At 56.8% G+C, this 15,333-nt stretch overlaps 2 protein-coding genes across 2 annotated transcripts; both read left to right on the forward strand.

Moving 5' to 3' along the window:
• Positions 1–875: 875 nt before the first annotated feature.
• Positions 876–4,156, forward strand: CMQ_5874 (fungal specific transcription factor; the record flags this gene model as incomplete). Its single annotated transcript, XM_014316520.1, has 5 exons — positions 876–1,091; positions 1,149–1,276; positions 1,355–1,797; positions 1,856–3,092; positions 3,166–4,156. 5 exons carry the CDS (start codon positions 876–878, stop codon positions 4,154–4,156), a joined length of 3,015 nt encoding a protein of 1,004 aa, XP_014171995.1.
• A 703-nt stretch (positions 4,157–4,859) lies between these two features.
• Positions 4,860–7,787, forward strand: CMQ_5894 (mitochondrial inner membrane aaa protease; the record flags this gene model as incomplete). Its single annotated transcript, XM_014316540.1, has 2 exons — positions 4,860–6,921; positions 6,973–7,787. The coding sequence occupies 2 exons, from the start codon at positions 4,860–4,862 to the stop codon at positions 7,785–7,787; spliced, it is 2,877 nt and encodes a 958-aa protein (XP_014172015.1).
• Positions 7,788–15,333: the final 7,546 nt, after the last annotated feature.

A 15,333-nucleotide genomic window follows, 5' to 3' on the forward strand; every position in this document is an offset into this window, starting at 1 on the left:
TCGTCCCGACTGCTTCGATCTGGTTCTATCCCGGCGTACAATTACAAATACACTGGCGGTGCCTTCCGCTGCCGCCTGGCCGTAAATATCGTACGGGGACTATGTGGGAGCATGCTGACGACAGCGTTGTTTGGCTGTCTGTGCGAGTATCTTTCATGCCTTCTCTGGCTGACCGCTCTAGAAGCGCTAGGCTGCAGCGATTTAGGGTTTTGGTACTTTGTACACGGTATCTTACATGACGTGTCCGAGGGTGGTACGACGAGCAAGCTCGCCGAACGAGGCGCTGGCGCGAGTAGCTTTTTCTAGGCACCCTAAGATACAATGTGTATCTTTATTGAGAGAAATCGCATCGTCAAGGAGGTGCTGCTCAGCCACAATCGTCCTCAAACACACCACCACAGAAGAGCTGTGCAGGGTCGCCATGGCCCCCTCGACTAGCCGTTTTAAGGGCGTGGATGGGCCGCTAAAAAGCTGTAACGGCTTTGGGAAAGGATGGCTAAACTCCGGGGAGCCGGCCTTAAACCCTTTCGTAGCGCATGCCTGTAGCGCCTTCCCGCACTATTGCTACTGTATAATCGTATTCCAACTCGCGACTCTCTCCCATCTGCACCCTGCATTTTCACGCCGGACGACGACGACGACGACGGGTTTCTGCCGCATCCATCGACCTCGGGAAAAAGTGACTGACCACTGCTCGACATCTGACGGCTGCTGGTTCACCGTATTTGAGCTCTCCTGGCTGCCGCCGAGGACGTTTCGGCTTTTCTGCCTCTAAGTGGGACGACTTTCCGGTGTGATTTTTCGCTGGAGAAGACCTCGCACGCGCACCCTTTGCCTTCTCGCAACCACCAGGCCCGGCTGCCAAAGTGCTCGCCATGAACCGTCCGCGTCCTGACGCGGGCTTCCCATTGCCTCCCATTGGCGCCCCGCCCATGATGAGTCGTCCGCCGCAGCAGCTCTTTGGTAACACGTTTGACCGGCTGCCACCGATCCACTTGCCGGCCGACATGGCGGCTGCCCACATGTTTGGCAGCGACCCGAACGCCTACATGGACGATGCCAACGAGGCCAAGAGGCGGAGGATAGCAAGGGTAAGACAGGCCTTCTTCGCGCGCGGGCAGAGGCTGAACTGACTCGATGCTCTATAGGCCTGTGACATGTGCCGCAAGAAGAAGATCAAGTGTGACGGCAAGATGCCGTCGTGCACACATTGCGTGAATTACAAGACCAAATGCGTCTTCACGCAGGTAGAGAAGAAGCGGAACCCGCCAAAGGGGTGCGTATGTTGGGCGAGGAGCGAGAGACGGACAGGCAACAGGCGACAGGCAGGCTGACGTGAAGACACCATTTACAGCGCAAAGTACATTGAGGGCCTCGAGAACCGTCTGGGCCGGATGGAGAGCCTCCTGCGACTGTCCGGCCTGCTGGGTGAGGACGACGGAGCGACGGATCTGGGCACTCTGGAACGGAAGCTGGCTGAAAAGCTGCGCGAATCGGGTAGGGGATCGCTGGCAGCGGCATCGAACGCGTCCTCGCCATCACAGGCGACGTCGGCAAACGATGGTGATGAGTACACGCCACGCAGCTCGCTGACGTCGCCGGAACCGGGAAAGGACGGCAAGGACGGAAAGGACGGCGAGACGGGAAGCGGAAGTCGAAGCGGCAGCGGCGGTGGCGAGAACAGGTCGACAGCCACGCCGGACAAGAAGGGGGCCAAGAAGGAAGAGGAGGTGGAGGCGTTGTCGGAGATGATGTGTTCGCTGGTGACGAACAACTACGGCGAGACGCGGTATATAGGTGAGTGCAGAAGAGGCGGGACACAGCGGCAGGCGACATGAGATGACTGACAGGATAGGATCTTCGTCGGGATTCTCCATCTTCTCGCCCAAGGGAATGCAGTGGGTAAACGAGAAGACGGGCGACAACTCGTTCCAGCAGATGATTTCCAACGTCTCGCTGGACGACAACAAGTGGACCAACTGGAAGCCGGAGATCTTTGCAGACCTGTTCAGCCGGCCGGTATTTCGACCACTGCCGCCCAAAGCCGAGGCGTTGTCACTGCTCAAGGACTTTTTCGAGAACTTCAACTGCATGTTTCCGCTCTTCCACCACCCGACGTTCATGCACCTGGTGGAGCGGCAATACTCCAAAGATCCGTACCAGGGCTCGGGCTGGTGGGCGAGTCTGAACGTGGCGCTGGCGATTGCGCACCGACTGCGGGTGATGAGCAACCTGGTACCCCAAGAGGAGGATGACAAGGCGTGGGCGTACCTGAAGAACGCGATGGCGGTGTTCTCGGAGCTGGCAATGCGAAACACGGATCTGCTGAGCGTGCAGGCGCTGCTGGGGATGGCACTCTTCATGCAGGGCACGCCGAACCCGCAGCCGACGTTTCTGCTGATCGCAGCTGCAATCAGGCTCTCGCACAGCATCGGGCTGCACAAGAAGGGCACGGGCTTCAACCTGAACCCGATCGAGATCGAGCAGCGCAAGCGGGTCTTCTGGATCGGCTACATGCTGGACAAGGACCTGTGTCTGCGATCGGGACGGCCGCCAGCCCAGGACGACGACGACATGAACGTGGAGCTGCCCGACGCCGATCCGGCCGACAATATTGGCAATATCCCGTTGGCTGACGGCAAGGGCAAGATGAATCTCTTCCGGGTCATGTGCGAGTTTGCCACGATCGAGAGCCGGGTCTACAAGCGGCTGTACGCGACCAAGGCCACCAAGCAGACCATTGGCGAGCTGCTCAACACGATCGGCGAGCTGGACCAGCAGCTTGAGGACTGGAAGGACCGCATTCCCATCGACTTCCGGCCCGAGCACGAGATCAAGGCCTCGCACACGCCGCTGATCCTGCACGTCGTCATGCTGCATTTTACCTACTACAACTGCCTGACGACGATCCATCGCATGTGCGTCCACCACGGCTACTGGACCAGTCGCCTGTCCGACTACGCCATCCAGGGGCTCAATGCCAAGCCGCTCAACCCGCGCATCTACTCGTCGGCCACCCTGTGCGTCTCGTCGGCCCGAGCCTCCATCTCGCTGCTCAAGTACATTCCCCAGGGCGACTTTTCGTGTGTGTGGTGAGTTGTCTCCTATTTGTCCCCTTTTTATTCTCCATTTTGTCTCCTTCTCCCACCCCGGCTAACCCCACAGGCTGATCCTCTACTTTCCCGTATCCTCTCTCGTCACGCTGTTTGGCAACACGCTGCAGAACCCGCTCGACCCGCGAGCCCGGTCCGACACGCGTCTGATGAACCTAGTCGTCACCTTCCTGTCCATGTTGGGCCAGGAGGCCGAGAGCGGCGGCGTCCACCGGATGTTAGGCGTGTGCTCCGAGTTTGAGCGCATTGCCAACATTGTCATCGACAAGGCCGAGAAGGAGCAGGCGAGCCGGCGAAAGCGGAAGAACCAGGACCCCCACGAGGTCGAAACGGCACATCGGCCTGCTCCTAGCATAACCAAGGCGGCCAAGACGCAAGGAGCCGTCGCAGCTGCTTCTTCTGCAGCTGCAGCCGCTTCCGCTTCTCAGCCAACGTCGCGGGCACAGTCGCTGGCACCACAGCCACAGCCGACCCCAACTCCTCGGCCGGCCAGCTCTTGCAGCACGACGACGACAGCCTACCACAACACACCGAGTGCCACGCCTGCAGAGGCTGCGGCTGCGGCCTTAACTGCGGCCGAGATTGTCAACAGCCACCGGATGGGCAGCCAGAAGAGTCACGGCAGCAGAGTCAATCCCGCTGTCTCGTTGCCAATCGGGAATGGGGGAGGCTCTTCTGCCGTCACAACGGCACCGTCTCCAAACATGGCGTCGGCCGACTGGGATTCCGTCTTTGCCGGCGGCTTGGAGGACCACCAGCAACATCAGCAGCAACAAGCCGGCGCGGGGCCGACGCTCAGCGGCGATGCGGCCAACTTCATGTCATTTACCGACATCCCGGGCTTCGAGACGGTTCCCGGCAGCGGCTTGCCCGACGGTCTCGGCAACATGCAGTCGCCTCCCGTCGCGGACCTGATGCCGAGCCAGCCCTTCCTGCCTCAGGACATCTTCAACCTGCCCATGACGCTCGACTGGGACTGGGCCGAGATGAGCGGCGGCGCATACCCCAGTGTGGAGAACGGCAATTTTGATTTGATGGCGTGAAAATAATGAGCCGTATTTGTGATGATGTGGATGGATTACGTTTGGATGTCGAGATTCTCTCTGTATTAATCTTTCTTTGGGAGACAACGAAGCCACGGAGTTTGGTCGCAAAACGGAATTCCCCTTTTATTTTCTCCATCTTGTCTTGTACCCTTTGCATTTTATCACCTTTCTTCGTTTCTTTCCATCCATATATATACGGCATCGATCAACACAACTCCGACGCGCATCACGTGCACTGAGAATATGTGGAGCACGAGTAGTGTAGTGTGGCGGGCCAAGTCCCGATTGCTAAGCATCCATTTTTTCCGTAAAGCCACAGACGCCGGCAGAAGACCATCTCGACGTCTTCCTCTCTCCTTCACCCCTCCAACGACCAGCGAGCCGGGCGAATCAACCGGACGGACCAAGCAGGGCCCCTATTGCGACCAGGCGCGACGACACGAGGGAACGAGACGAAGAAAGCATTCTTCGGCTGCTAGTCCCCGCAGGAGCTCGAGCTCTGCCACTTTTTCTTCCGTTTGCTCAGATCACGAGATCTGACGCTTCATTTTCGAGCTTCGACCTTGAACTCGTCTGCTGCGACCACAACGAGGCTCTGGACGTTGTCTTGTCCCGGCTGCCTGCAGATTTCGAATCCGCCCCATCCGACTGCAGCCTCTCGTCCTCTCGTTTGCTTTCTTCCACTCGATAACGGACAGCCATGTCGACGCTGGCCCACGTGCGCCTCATGTCGGCAGCACCACTGCGGCTGCCGCGCCATGCGCTCTACCGGATGCACGCCTCCTCTCAGTTCTCCACTTCGGCCTCGTGCCGCTCTCTGCGACCGTCCTCGCGATGGGGACGGCCCTCGACAGCGACAGCAGCAGCGGCCGCGCCGTTTCTGTCGTCGAGCCTGGCGTCACGATGCTCGACTCCGCTGCTGGTGTCTGTGCCGGCGCTGTCATTAGCCCCACGAACGCTGCGGCTCTTTTCGACTGAGCCGACGCCCCCGCCGACGCCACCACCACAACAGGGCCAATCGGCCGCCGAGCAAGAACCACTACCAGAGGGCTGGGTGCGGCTGAACGAAGAGGAGCTGGAGATGCTGTCGCGCATCCTGGCGATCTCGCCGCCGACGCGGCGGCAGAGCATGATGGAGGTGATTGACGGTGTGCGGCGATACGGCGCGCCCAAGGAGATGCGCGAGCTCATCTCGAAGCAGAAGGAGGGCGGTATCAGCCTGGCGGACGGCATGAAGGTGGTCAAGGTGGCCTTCAACCTGGCAAAGCAGATCTCCGACGGTGAGGCGCGCGACGCGGCCAAGCAGGAGGGACAGACACCGAAGGCCGGCAAGAACAGCCTGGACAAGAACATGTTCAGCCCGAACGAAGCGCCGACAGACTTTGGCAACTTCCGGGTCAACAGCAAAAAGGAAGGCGAGGGCGAGGGCGAGAGGGCTGCCGGCGGCGACAAAGAGGCCAAGGAGGGCAAGGAGGGCAAAGAGACGAAGGATGGCAAAGAAGGCGAGAGCGGCGACGGCAAGAAGGGCGGCAACGGACAGAAGCCACCAGGACCATTCTTCGAGGGCAACGACTGGTTGGGCTGGGTGCTGGGTGCAGCGATCTTCTACCCGATCTACTCGATGCTGTTCCCGGGCGGATCAACGACAGAGATCACATGGCAGGAGCTGCGGCGCAACTTCTTGGACAAGGGCCTGGTGGACAAGCTGGTGGTAGCGGGCAACCGAGTGCGGGTAGAACTGAACCGAGAGGCAACAGCAGCGGCATACCCAGACTCGACGGCGGCGAGCCCGCTGCAGCAATACTACTTCTCAATCGGATCGGTGGATGCATTTGAGCGGCGGCTAGAGGAGTCGCAGGACGAGCTGCAGATCCCGCCATCGGAGCGGATTCCGGTCAGCTACGCGACCGAGGGCATGATGGGCAACCTGCTGGTAGCATTTGGGCCACCCGTACTCCTGGTCGGGCTGCTGTACTGGATGACGCGGCGAAGTGGTGGCGGCGGTATGGGCGGATCGAGCGGGATCTTTGGGTACGGCAAGAGCAAAGCGAAGCGGTTCAACCACGAATCGGCGGTCAAGGTCAAGTTTGCAGACGTGGCGGGCATGGACGAGGCCAAGCTGGAGATCATGGAGTTTGTCAGCTTCTTGAAGCAGCCGGAGCGGTTTCAGCGGCTGGGGGCCAAGATTCCGCGCGGTGCCATTTTGGCCGGGCCTCCCGGCACGGGCAAGACGCTGCTGGCCAAGGCAACGGCGGGCGAGTCGGGCGTGCCGTTCTTCAGCGTCAGCGGGTCTGAGTTTGTGGAGATGTTTGTGGGCGTGGGTGCGTCGCGGGTGCGCGACCTGTTTGCGACGGCCCGCAAGAATGCGCCGTGCATTGTGTTCATCGACGAGATCGATGCCATCGGACGGTCGCGTGGCGATGGTCGTCTCGGATCGGGCGGTAACGAGGAGCGTGAGGCCACGCTCAACCAGATCCTCACTGAGATGGATGGCTTCAACACGTCCGAGCAAGTCGTCGTGCTGGCCGGCACCAACCGGCCCGACATCTTGGACAAGGCCCTGATGCGGCCCGGTCGCTTCGATCGCCACATCACCATTGATCGGCCGACGATGAAGGGTCGCCAGGAGATTTTCCGCGTGTATCTGAACAAGATCGTCACCAAGGAGGACATTGACTATCTGGTGGGCCGTCTGGCGGCGCTGACGCCAGGCTTTGCGGGCGCGGACATTGCCAACGCGGTGAACGAGGCAGCATTAGTTGGTGAGTGAGGTGTGTGTTGCGATCTCATCGTCACGTGACTAACCATGACAGCCGCCCGCGCAAACGCTCTCACCGTCGAGATGCTCCACTTCGAACAGGCCATCGAGCGGGTGGTCGGCGGGCTGGAGCGCCGGTCGCTGGTGCTCAACCCACAGGAGAAGAAGACGGTGGCATACCACGAAGCAGGCCACGCGATCTGCGGCTGGTATTTCCAGTACGCCGACCCGCTGCTCAAGGTGTCGATCATTCCGCGCGGCCAGGGCGCGCTGGGCTACGCGCAGTACCTGCCGGTAGGCGACGCATACCTGATGAACGTGCGGCAGCTGATGGACCGCATGGCCATGACGCTGGGCGGCCGTGTTTCCGAGGAGCTGCACTTTGACACGGTCACGACGGGTGCCAGCGACGACTTCAAAAAGGTCACGCGCATGGCCACGACCATGGTGACGGAATGGGGCATGTCCGAGAAGCTCGGGCTGCTGCACTTCCGGCCGAGCGACGAGCAGAACCAGTTCCAGAAGCCGTTTGCCGAGTCGACCGCCCAGCTGATCGACGCTGAGGTCCGCCGCATCGTCGACGACGCCTACAAGCAGTGCCGTGCCCTGCTGACAGCACGCAAGACTGAGATCGGCCTCGTGGCCGAGGAGCTGCTGCGCAAGGAAGTCCTCACCCGCGACGACCTCGTCCGCCTGCTCGGCCAGCGCCCCTTCCCCGACCAGGACGAGTTCACCCGCTACTTCAACAACGACGGCGGCCATCACGGCACCACTCCGCCGCTGCCGACCGAAAACACTGACGAGGACGTCCGCACGCCCGCACCTGACGGGCCCCAGGGCCCGGCTACTGCTCTCTTCCGCCGCCGGTAGCATAGCATGGCCTGGCCGCCTGCTCTTTCGTGGCACACAACTCGCCTCCTCGCCGCTCGCGGCCATGGCGTCCCAACTCCACTCCCGTCTTCTACAGGTGCTCGGGGCCGGCGTCCGTTCTTATGGTTGTCCTAGTCACTTTTTGATTTTCGTATCTGCGCATGTATGCCATAACTATACAGGAGACAAGGGAAGAAGAAAAAGATGAAGATGAAGACCTGAAAACAGCCAGAGGGCCTGTCTGGATGCGCTCCGGACAAAGAAAGCACTCAACTCAGCCGAGGGCAGCAGATGTGGAGGTGCTGCGATGGACACGGCACATGGTGCTGACTGTTCCGTGCCTTTTCTCGGACAGACAATGTAAATATGTGAGAGCCTGTACATGCGACATGGCAATCAACAAACAAAAAAGTTCAAAAGATGCAGAGAGTCGTGTCGTCTGGTTCTCCGGGAACAGGATCCCTACGGCCAGGGGCTGGGTCTATGCGATGTGACACGGCGTCGCCTTTGTGGCACGGCAGCAAAGACATCAGACATGTCGCCTGAGTCAGATGGAGGTAACCGTAGGATGACCAGGAGCCGAAGATCGGGGGCCAGACCCATGGGTGGCGGGTAATGCCAGCCTGAGTCCCCGGTGACGGGGCATATTAGCTGAGGAAAGACGGGAGAGACGCCCGTATTCTGGGAAGAGTCTGGGGGTCGTCTGGCTCAGAGGCTGGGACATGATTGGTCAGAAAGCGGGATACAGGCGCCAATGCCCACTTCCGGCCTGAGACCCCAGAAAGGACTGTGCAAGAATTGCCGGTATACGGTTCATGTGGGTCTTTGTTCGTATAGATTCTTGGGCTGAACACAGGGGCGACGGCGGCTTGGCTCGAGGTGGTCGTCTGTTCGAGTGTGAGGAAGGTCGAGAAATCTGTTGGGCTAGGAAGCTGACGGTCATGGACAGTCGGCCGAGAGGAGGGTAGAGGAATGTGAGCGTGGAAATGTACTGTTCTCTCCAGGTTAGCTGTGCTTCTATCCAGTCAGTTGAGAGGGGTTGGACATAGTATGGGAGTGGTATGAAAATGAACAAAGCAGGCGACGAGGCAGAGAGCGAACAAATTCAATTTTCAAGATGGTCAATTTGTAGCGAGTCTTTGACAATTTGCAAAAAGAAGACCGATGCCAGCCCGATGTCAAATAAGCACTTACTCACGTTCAAATGTGGCGAGAAAAACAAGTAAAATTGAAAGGACAAATTTCTGCCAGGAAGGAGCGACCACCATTCTTGAACATTTGTGGCTGTCTGTTTCATCCAGATAGTTACCGCCTCTGACTCTGGAACTCCCCGTCCTCCGACATACGACATCGCTGCAGCATGCTGTACTACCACATCATAGAGCCTGTTCCGTCCTACGGTAGCCTACCTCCGAAGCACCCAACAGCCGAGGCTTTACGGAGGGCCATGGCCTTTCCGACTTCGTTCAATAAAACGGAAGCCCCCACATCTGGAAAGAGGAAAAGGAGAAAAAGCAGACAACGGAACAGACTGCCAATCTCGTTTATTCCAGTGGTAGTCCGGACTCCTCGTATCGCACGGAAAGCCGCAGCGGTGCTGGAACAGGAGACGGCGAAGCGAGAGGGAACTGGGAAACATGACGGGCAACAGAGCGAGTAAAACCACAGGAGGCACGGCCAAGCCGTTGTTGAACCGGACCCTGCTAGAGGTAAAAATGATATGTGAGCGGCGGTGAGGACTGGCGGACGGAGCGAAGGGCTAAGAGAGCGACCATGCAGAGGACCGAGATGGAGAGTATCTGATCGGCCTGTCGTCGCCCACGACCGTTCCGGTTGGCCAGACCATCGCCTCACAGGATCGCCACAGCAGCGTCGCAAGGTGACCTGTAACATTTTCCCTTCCTTTGCTCTCGGGGCATGCGCGCTGGTACGACGCCAAGCTTGTCGCACATACGGGCAGCACTTCGAGAGAGCGCGTGCTTGCGCACGTGCTGGCTGGCTTCTGCCTGCAAGAACCTCTCTCTCTCGTGTGTATCGACTAACTGCCACACAAAGCCTGTGTGCATACAAGAATATCCGAGCGGCTACACCATCTGCCCTGCATGCATGTTGTCATTGTACCGGCTGCCCTGGCACAGCCCAAATATGGCCGCAGTGAGCGCAGGAGAGGCCATCGGATCGGACAGCAGAAGGGCCGGTTGTATGATAGAAACGGTCTGCAATGGAGACGAAAACGGTGTCGGCGATGCAGAGGGCGTGTTCTACGGACGAAACACTCGTGCAGGTAAAGAAACAGTCGACGAGCTTGTACAGGTCCTGAGATGGGGAAGACCGGAGAAAAGGTTGCATTTACTCCGTAATGGACCGAGGAAAGGAGAAAAATGGACAAACATGCAACACGCAACACACAGCTAGACTGCCTGCTTCTTTGCTGGTGAAACTAGCATACAGGGAGAGGTGGGAGTGATGTTCTTCCAGTCATGCTACAGGCCTCTTGATCTTTAAGACATGTATCGGTACTATGAGTAGAATGCGGGCTTGGAATTAGAGTTGAAACTGGTCGGAGAGAAAGATCCGTTGGAGGCCGTCAAGAAGAGTTGTGCAGATGTATGAGTGAGGATCCTGCCACTGTTTGATATCTGACTCAAGGCGAGATGCAAGACAGACACGGAAGGACGCGAAGACGGCGATTGGCAACCGTTACGGCCAGGTTGTCTTTTTCACACATTTACTCGCCTGGATTGTTCACTCTGGCAACATGGCTATCGGCCTGAATCTCCTCTTTCTGTCCTGCTGTTTATTCAGTTTCAGCATGGTCACATGTCAGAATGGAGGCGGGCGTCTGGCACCTCTATTTATATGCGATGTTTTGTACTTTCTATGGGCTCAGGGCTCAGGGCTCAGGGCTTCATGGCTGTTGTTGACAGAGAACGGCGGCCGTTTTCTATTGGGATACACTGCCGTCCTTTCACGCGTCAGAAGAGGCTCTGACGAATGCAGGCAAGGGCTGGAGGGAAAACCAGACCGAAGACTACATGACAAGAACTAGATATCAGTGTTTCTTCTAGTCCATAGTAACGTTCGACTGAGACCTTTAATTTCGGCGCATTAGGCTTTGCGAAATAGAATGACCTGGCAGCCACGTCCAGTGGAGTCTAGAGAGCTGGGATGCTGGCGAAAAAGCCATGGAAGGCGGACATTGCAAGGGAGGAGAGTGTTCCAAGGCTTGATCTCAAACAAGACCGGACATCCTGTCTCTTTCCGTCATGCCGGTCCGCTTTCGAAGCCGAGTGACACGGCGGCGCACACAGGAAAAGGACAGGCAAAGGTAGCCGAAGTAAAGGTGGGAGAGCGACAGAGAGCTGGATGCAAGCCAGTCTTGCCAGCTTTTGAGCCAGAGCCAAACAGGGCAGGTCTCAAAAGATATCGGCTTTCAGGCCCACACGCCTATTTTTATCTATTTTGTCTTGTCAATCTCCAACGGCACTCGTGTTCGTTTTCTTCAGGCTTCAATTGGCTTTTCTTCTGGACCAGGGGCGGGAAGAAGCAACGACCAAGTCGGGGACAACGGTGGCGTCTAGTAAGGCCCGTCTCGCGACTTCGGACTTTCATGATGGGCTCATTTATGGCGACGCATGCTGCATGGCTGTGCACGGACAGGTACGTGTTTGCATATACGTAAAGAGAAGTGAGCGAGCGGTAGGGGCAGGAAGAGAGAAGAGGAGAGAAGAAGAGAGAAAAGAGGGCAGACAAGGGTGCCAAAGTCCGGTGCAGGTATAAAGTGCGGCTGACAGAGCGCGCCGTTAACGCGTTGGGCCAGGCTGCTGGGCAGATGGTCATATGCAGACAAGTCGGCCGGCTCCAGGCACCGGCTGCTCCCTTGATGGAGCCAGCTGGTTGGCCACTCGGAAGCTCGCGCTATTACTCGGATTTTTGCAGTAGGAAGCACTACTATGCATGCACTGTCCTGAATGTAGTAGATGCAGAGGCAGGTGGAAAACAAACCGGAAAAAGAAAAAGGAAAAAGAAAAGAGAAAAAAAAAAGAACAGCCACAAAGCCACAGAGCCACAAAGCCACAGCCCCCCCAACCAGCAGCGAGGCTAGAAACGTGTTGGATGAAACACGGCCGAAGAGCGCTGTGCAGCCTTGAGGTCATGGCGGCGAGCGAGCGGCAGTACTTTCATCGCCTCTCTTGCAGACCTGTCTCTCAGGCCCTACCCACTTTTCGCCCTGCATTTGCCTGCATCACGAAACGTGTCCGCAGATACGAGAACAAGATGGGAGCCTTTGTCCGATTCGTACGAGCCTCTGTGCGTGTCCCCCCTGTTCCTTTTTGACGGACGAGGTCTGGATACCGGTCCTTTGCCGTAGTGTCTTTTCTTCTCTTGTGTTGATACAAACATACTTAGTTGCTCACTCGTCAGGCTGTTGGACTGGCTTGGCTTAAGACATGCCGCCGTCGACCTCTATCTTGATTTGCCTTAGAGAGAGTGAGAGAGGGTATGTAGGATACGTCGTATGCTCAATTTGCATTTTGCCCTGCTCTTTTCAGCTGCAACTCCCGTTCCACTCTCCACCCACCCATAATCAACCCCCCCCTGCCTAGATCGACAGAATGACGTGCAATCAATGGCTCCAAGCTAGCCTGCATCGGTTGCACGACGGGCTGTCCGTGCTGTTTTCTTGTCTTTGTCGCCATCTGTCGTACTCGTCTTGGTCCTCCTCGTCCCCACTCTTCCCCTACTATGTACAATGTTTGCGTTCTATTTTACTTTGTTGTGGACCTGTCTTCTTCCTGCTGTCCTGCCGTCCTGCTGTCCGGTATGGCACAGTATGGCACCTGTGCTGGAATGATATGGGACGAGAGATCCACCCCCCTTAGACGATCCTTCTTAGCCAAAAGTGCCGGAAGGACCTGTCAATCGGTTGCCCCCCTTTTCTCATACATATAAACCATCCATCCTGCTTGCTCATCCTGCTGTCTAGTCCGTATGTTGCGGGACCAACGGCCGCCAGTCCTGGACAGGCTGCAGGCACAAGCGAGAGCGAGAGCGGGAGAGGGCAAGAAGGAGCTAAAAAAAAACGAGAGAACAAAGCCCACAGTCCTGAAACGCCGCTGTCGCCGCCACTGCTCTCTGCTGTATTGCTGTGTTACTATGACAATGTCAACGGGCACTCGTAATGAGTGGAAGGGATCACTCGGATTTCCCTCCTTGGCAATGTGCATACGCACGTACGCATACAGGCTACTGTGACCCTGATCATGTCGATCAGATCTCTCCAAACACCGACCAATCCAGGATCGCCGGAGCGTTGCAGATATGGTCCGCATCGAGACCCTCTTCTACACCCCCCCTCTCACTTTCTTTTCTTCTTTTTTCTTGGTCTACCTCCTCGGCCCTTGTGCAAATCATCTTGTGTCGAGCGCATCGGCTCCGATCGTTCACGGACTCCCTCCTACCGTCTTTCAAGTATGAGCAAAGAGAACCTAGCCTTGCTTCACACAATTCTGGCGCCTTATTCGCTTTTGTGGCCACCCGGTTTCCCTTCGTGGCCACGCTTGCAGTCAGCAATCTAATACCCCTACTCCGTACTATGTACGAATCTGAGATGCAAGTGACTGTCAGCCCTCTTCTTACTTCACCCACCCCCACGGCATTTTCAGTCTCTACCCCCTCCTGTAAGCCCCTGCCCCCCTGCAAGAAAAACCTGACTCCACAGCCCACGTCCTCAACGTACGGATACGGAGTACTCTCCCAGGTCATAGCCGCATCGTCCAAGCTTTCTTCTTGCGTCCCATTGGTCGGCGAAGAAAGGCTTGCTGTACGGAGAAGGTCATGTTTTCGTGCAGGACCTTTTTCACGGGTGCTGGCCACCTCAACAGACCAATCAGTACCTCCACCAAGTTCTAGCCGAGACAGGAACCAGGCCCCCTTTCGGCCTTCCATTTACCGTCCAAATTGTTTCTCTTCCTCTTTTTACTGCTCTTTCCTGCCGTCACACCTCTCCAAATCCGGGCACGTAGCTGCCCATCTTCCTTCTTCATCTCGCGTCGTAGTAGCTATGGAAGGCATCCTTCGCTCCGCTGCACTGCATCTGATTTCCGGCTGTAGATGATGCTGCCCTCACCTTTCGGTCACCTCGTCATGTTTTGTCACGGTGCACGACAGGGTGGAGAACATATTCTATACGGGAGCTGCAGGCCGTGTAAGCGATGACCGTCTTGGCCAGTCTCGTCTTGCCCCTGCTCTTTTGTTTATGGCTGTCGCGACCAGGCCGTTTCTGCAGCTCTTCCATTCGTACGGAGTCCGTTTCTCGTCTGCAGCTGAAGAAGGCCTACATCCGCCTGAGATGTCTGGCCAAGAGAAATTCTCCAGCCAATGACAACAGACATGAATTGGAGGAAAGAAAGTAAAAATGGAAACATAATCCAGAAAACAACAACATGTGCCCAAGGAAAGGTGGGAAAAACAAACACAGCGCCTGCTTCTTGGCATCCCACACCCCTCTGTAGCACTTTGTTTTGCATAGGGGCTTTCTTGGAAACGGTCGTCTGGCTGTGTGTTCTGAGTCTGGATCCCGGCTCGTGTCCTCTACACTCTGCCTGCATACTTTACATAATAGTGCACATGTGTACACATGTGTGTGTAATGCACTTGCGTTGGCGTCCACACACACGCCCTGTGCTGCAACCAAATCCTGCTCGACACAAATTCTCCGCACAGCGCCTCGGTATTGCTGCTCGCCGCCTGCGCTCCGCTGCACGTCGTCCAGAGTTGATGGAGGGAGGCCAACAAGAAGATCAGTATTAGAAAAAGGCCCTAACGGAAATTGCGACTGCAGCCAATACCTGGGAATTCAGTCCCGGTGCGGAAGGCACGGCCCTACGTCGTCTTGCCTCCTTCCCATTTGTCCCAAGAGGCGCAATTCGGCTGCCTTTGTCTTATCAGTCTCCCCTAATCGCTGACATCTTCACAGTTGTACATTACTATGTGACGTTTCCTGGAAATCCCCGACAACTGATCGTCCACCCTTGACCGTTCCCCCCTCTACTTCTTCTCCCCCCCCCTTCTTTTTTCTGTCGTTTGTCCTCCCTCACTAGAACTAAGTTCAACTCCTACTTTCCATAGTATCATCCCCCGCAATCCCATACACATAGCGATTTTCATTGTTCCTCGGCTTCAATCTATCCTGTCCATCAAGGAAGTGTTGGAATAATCATTGTCAGACTTGACATCCTGGTCGGGGCTAAAACACCTCGCCCGAGTTTTTGCGTTGCGTTGCTAGATTGTTTTTTTAGCTCAAGGGTTGCAGCACAAAGCACACCGGAAACATTGTCTCTCCGTTGTCTTTTGAATTTTGTTTTACCTCTGCCATACTCGGCACATAAGTTACGACACTGCTACTACTTTGCTGCTTCCACTAAACATCTACTAACTGCGGCAACATATCGAAGCATATCTATTCGGCTCCGTTTTATCGTCCCATACCGTCGCAGTTACGGATCTGACCGTTAGACTGTTCTGGCCTGCATTTGATCTCTGG

This window comes from Grosmannia clavigera, assembly GCF_000143105.1.
Source record: "Grosmannia clavigera kw1407 unplaced genomic scaffold GCSC_146, whole genome shotgun sequence".
NCBI lineage: Eukaryota > Fungi > Ascomycota > Sordariomycetes > Ophiostomatales > Ophiostomataceae > Leptographium > Leptographium clavigerum.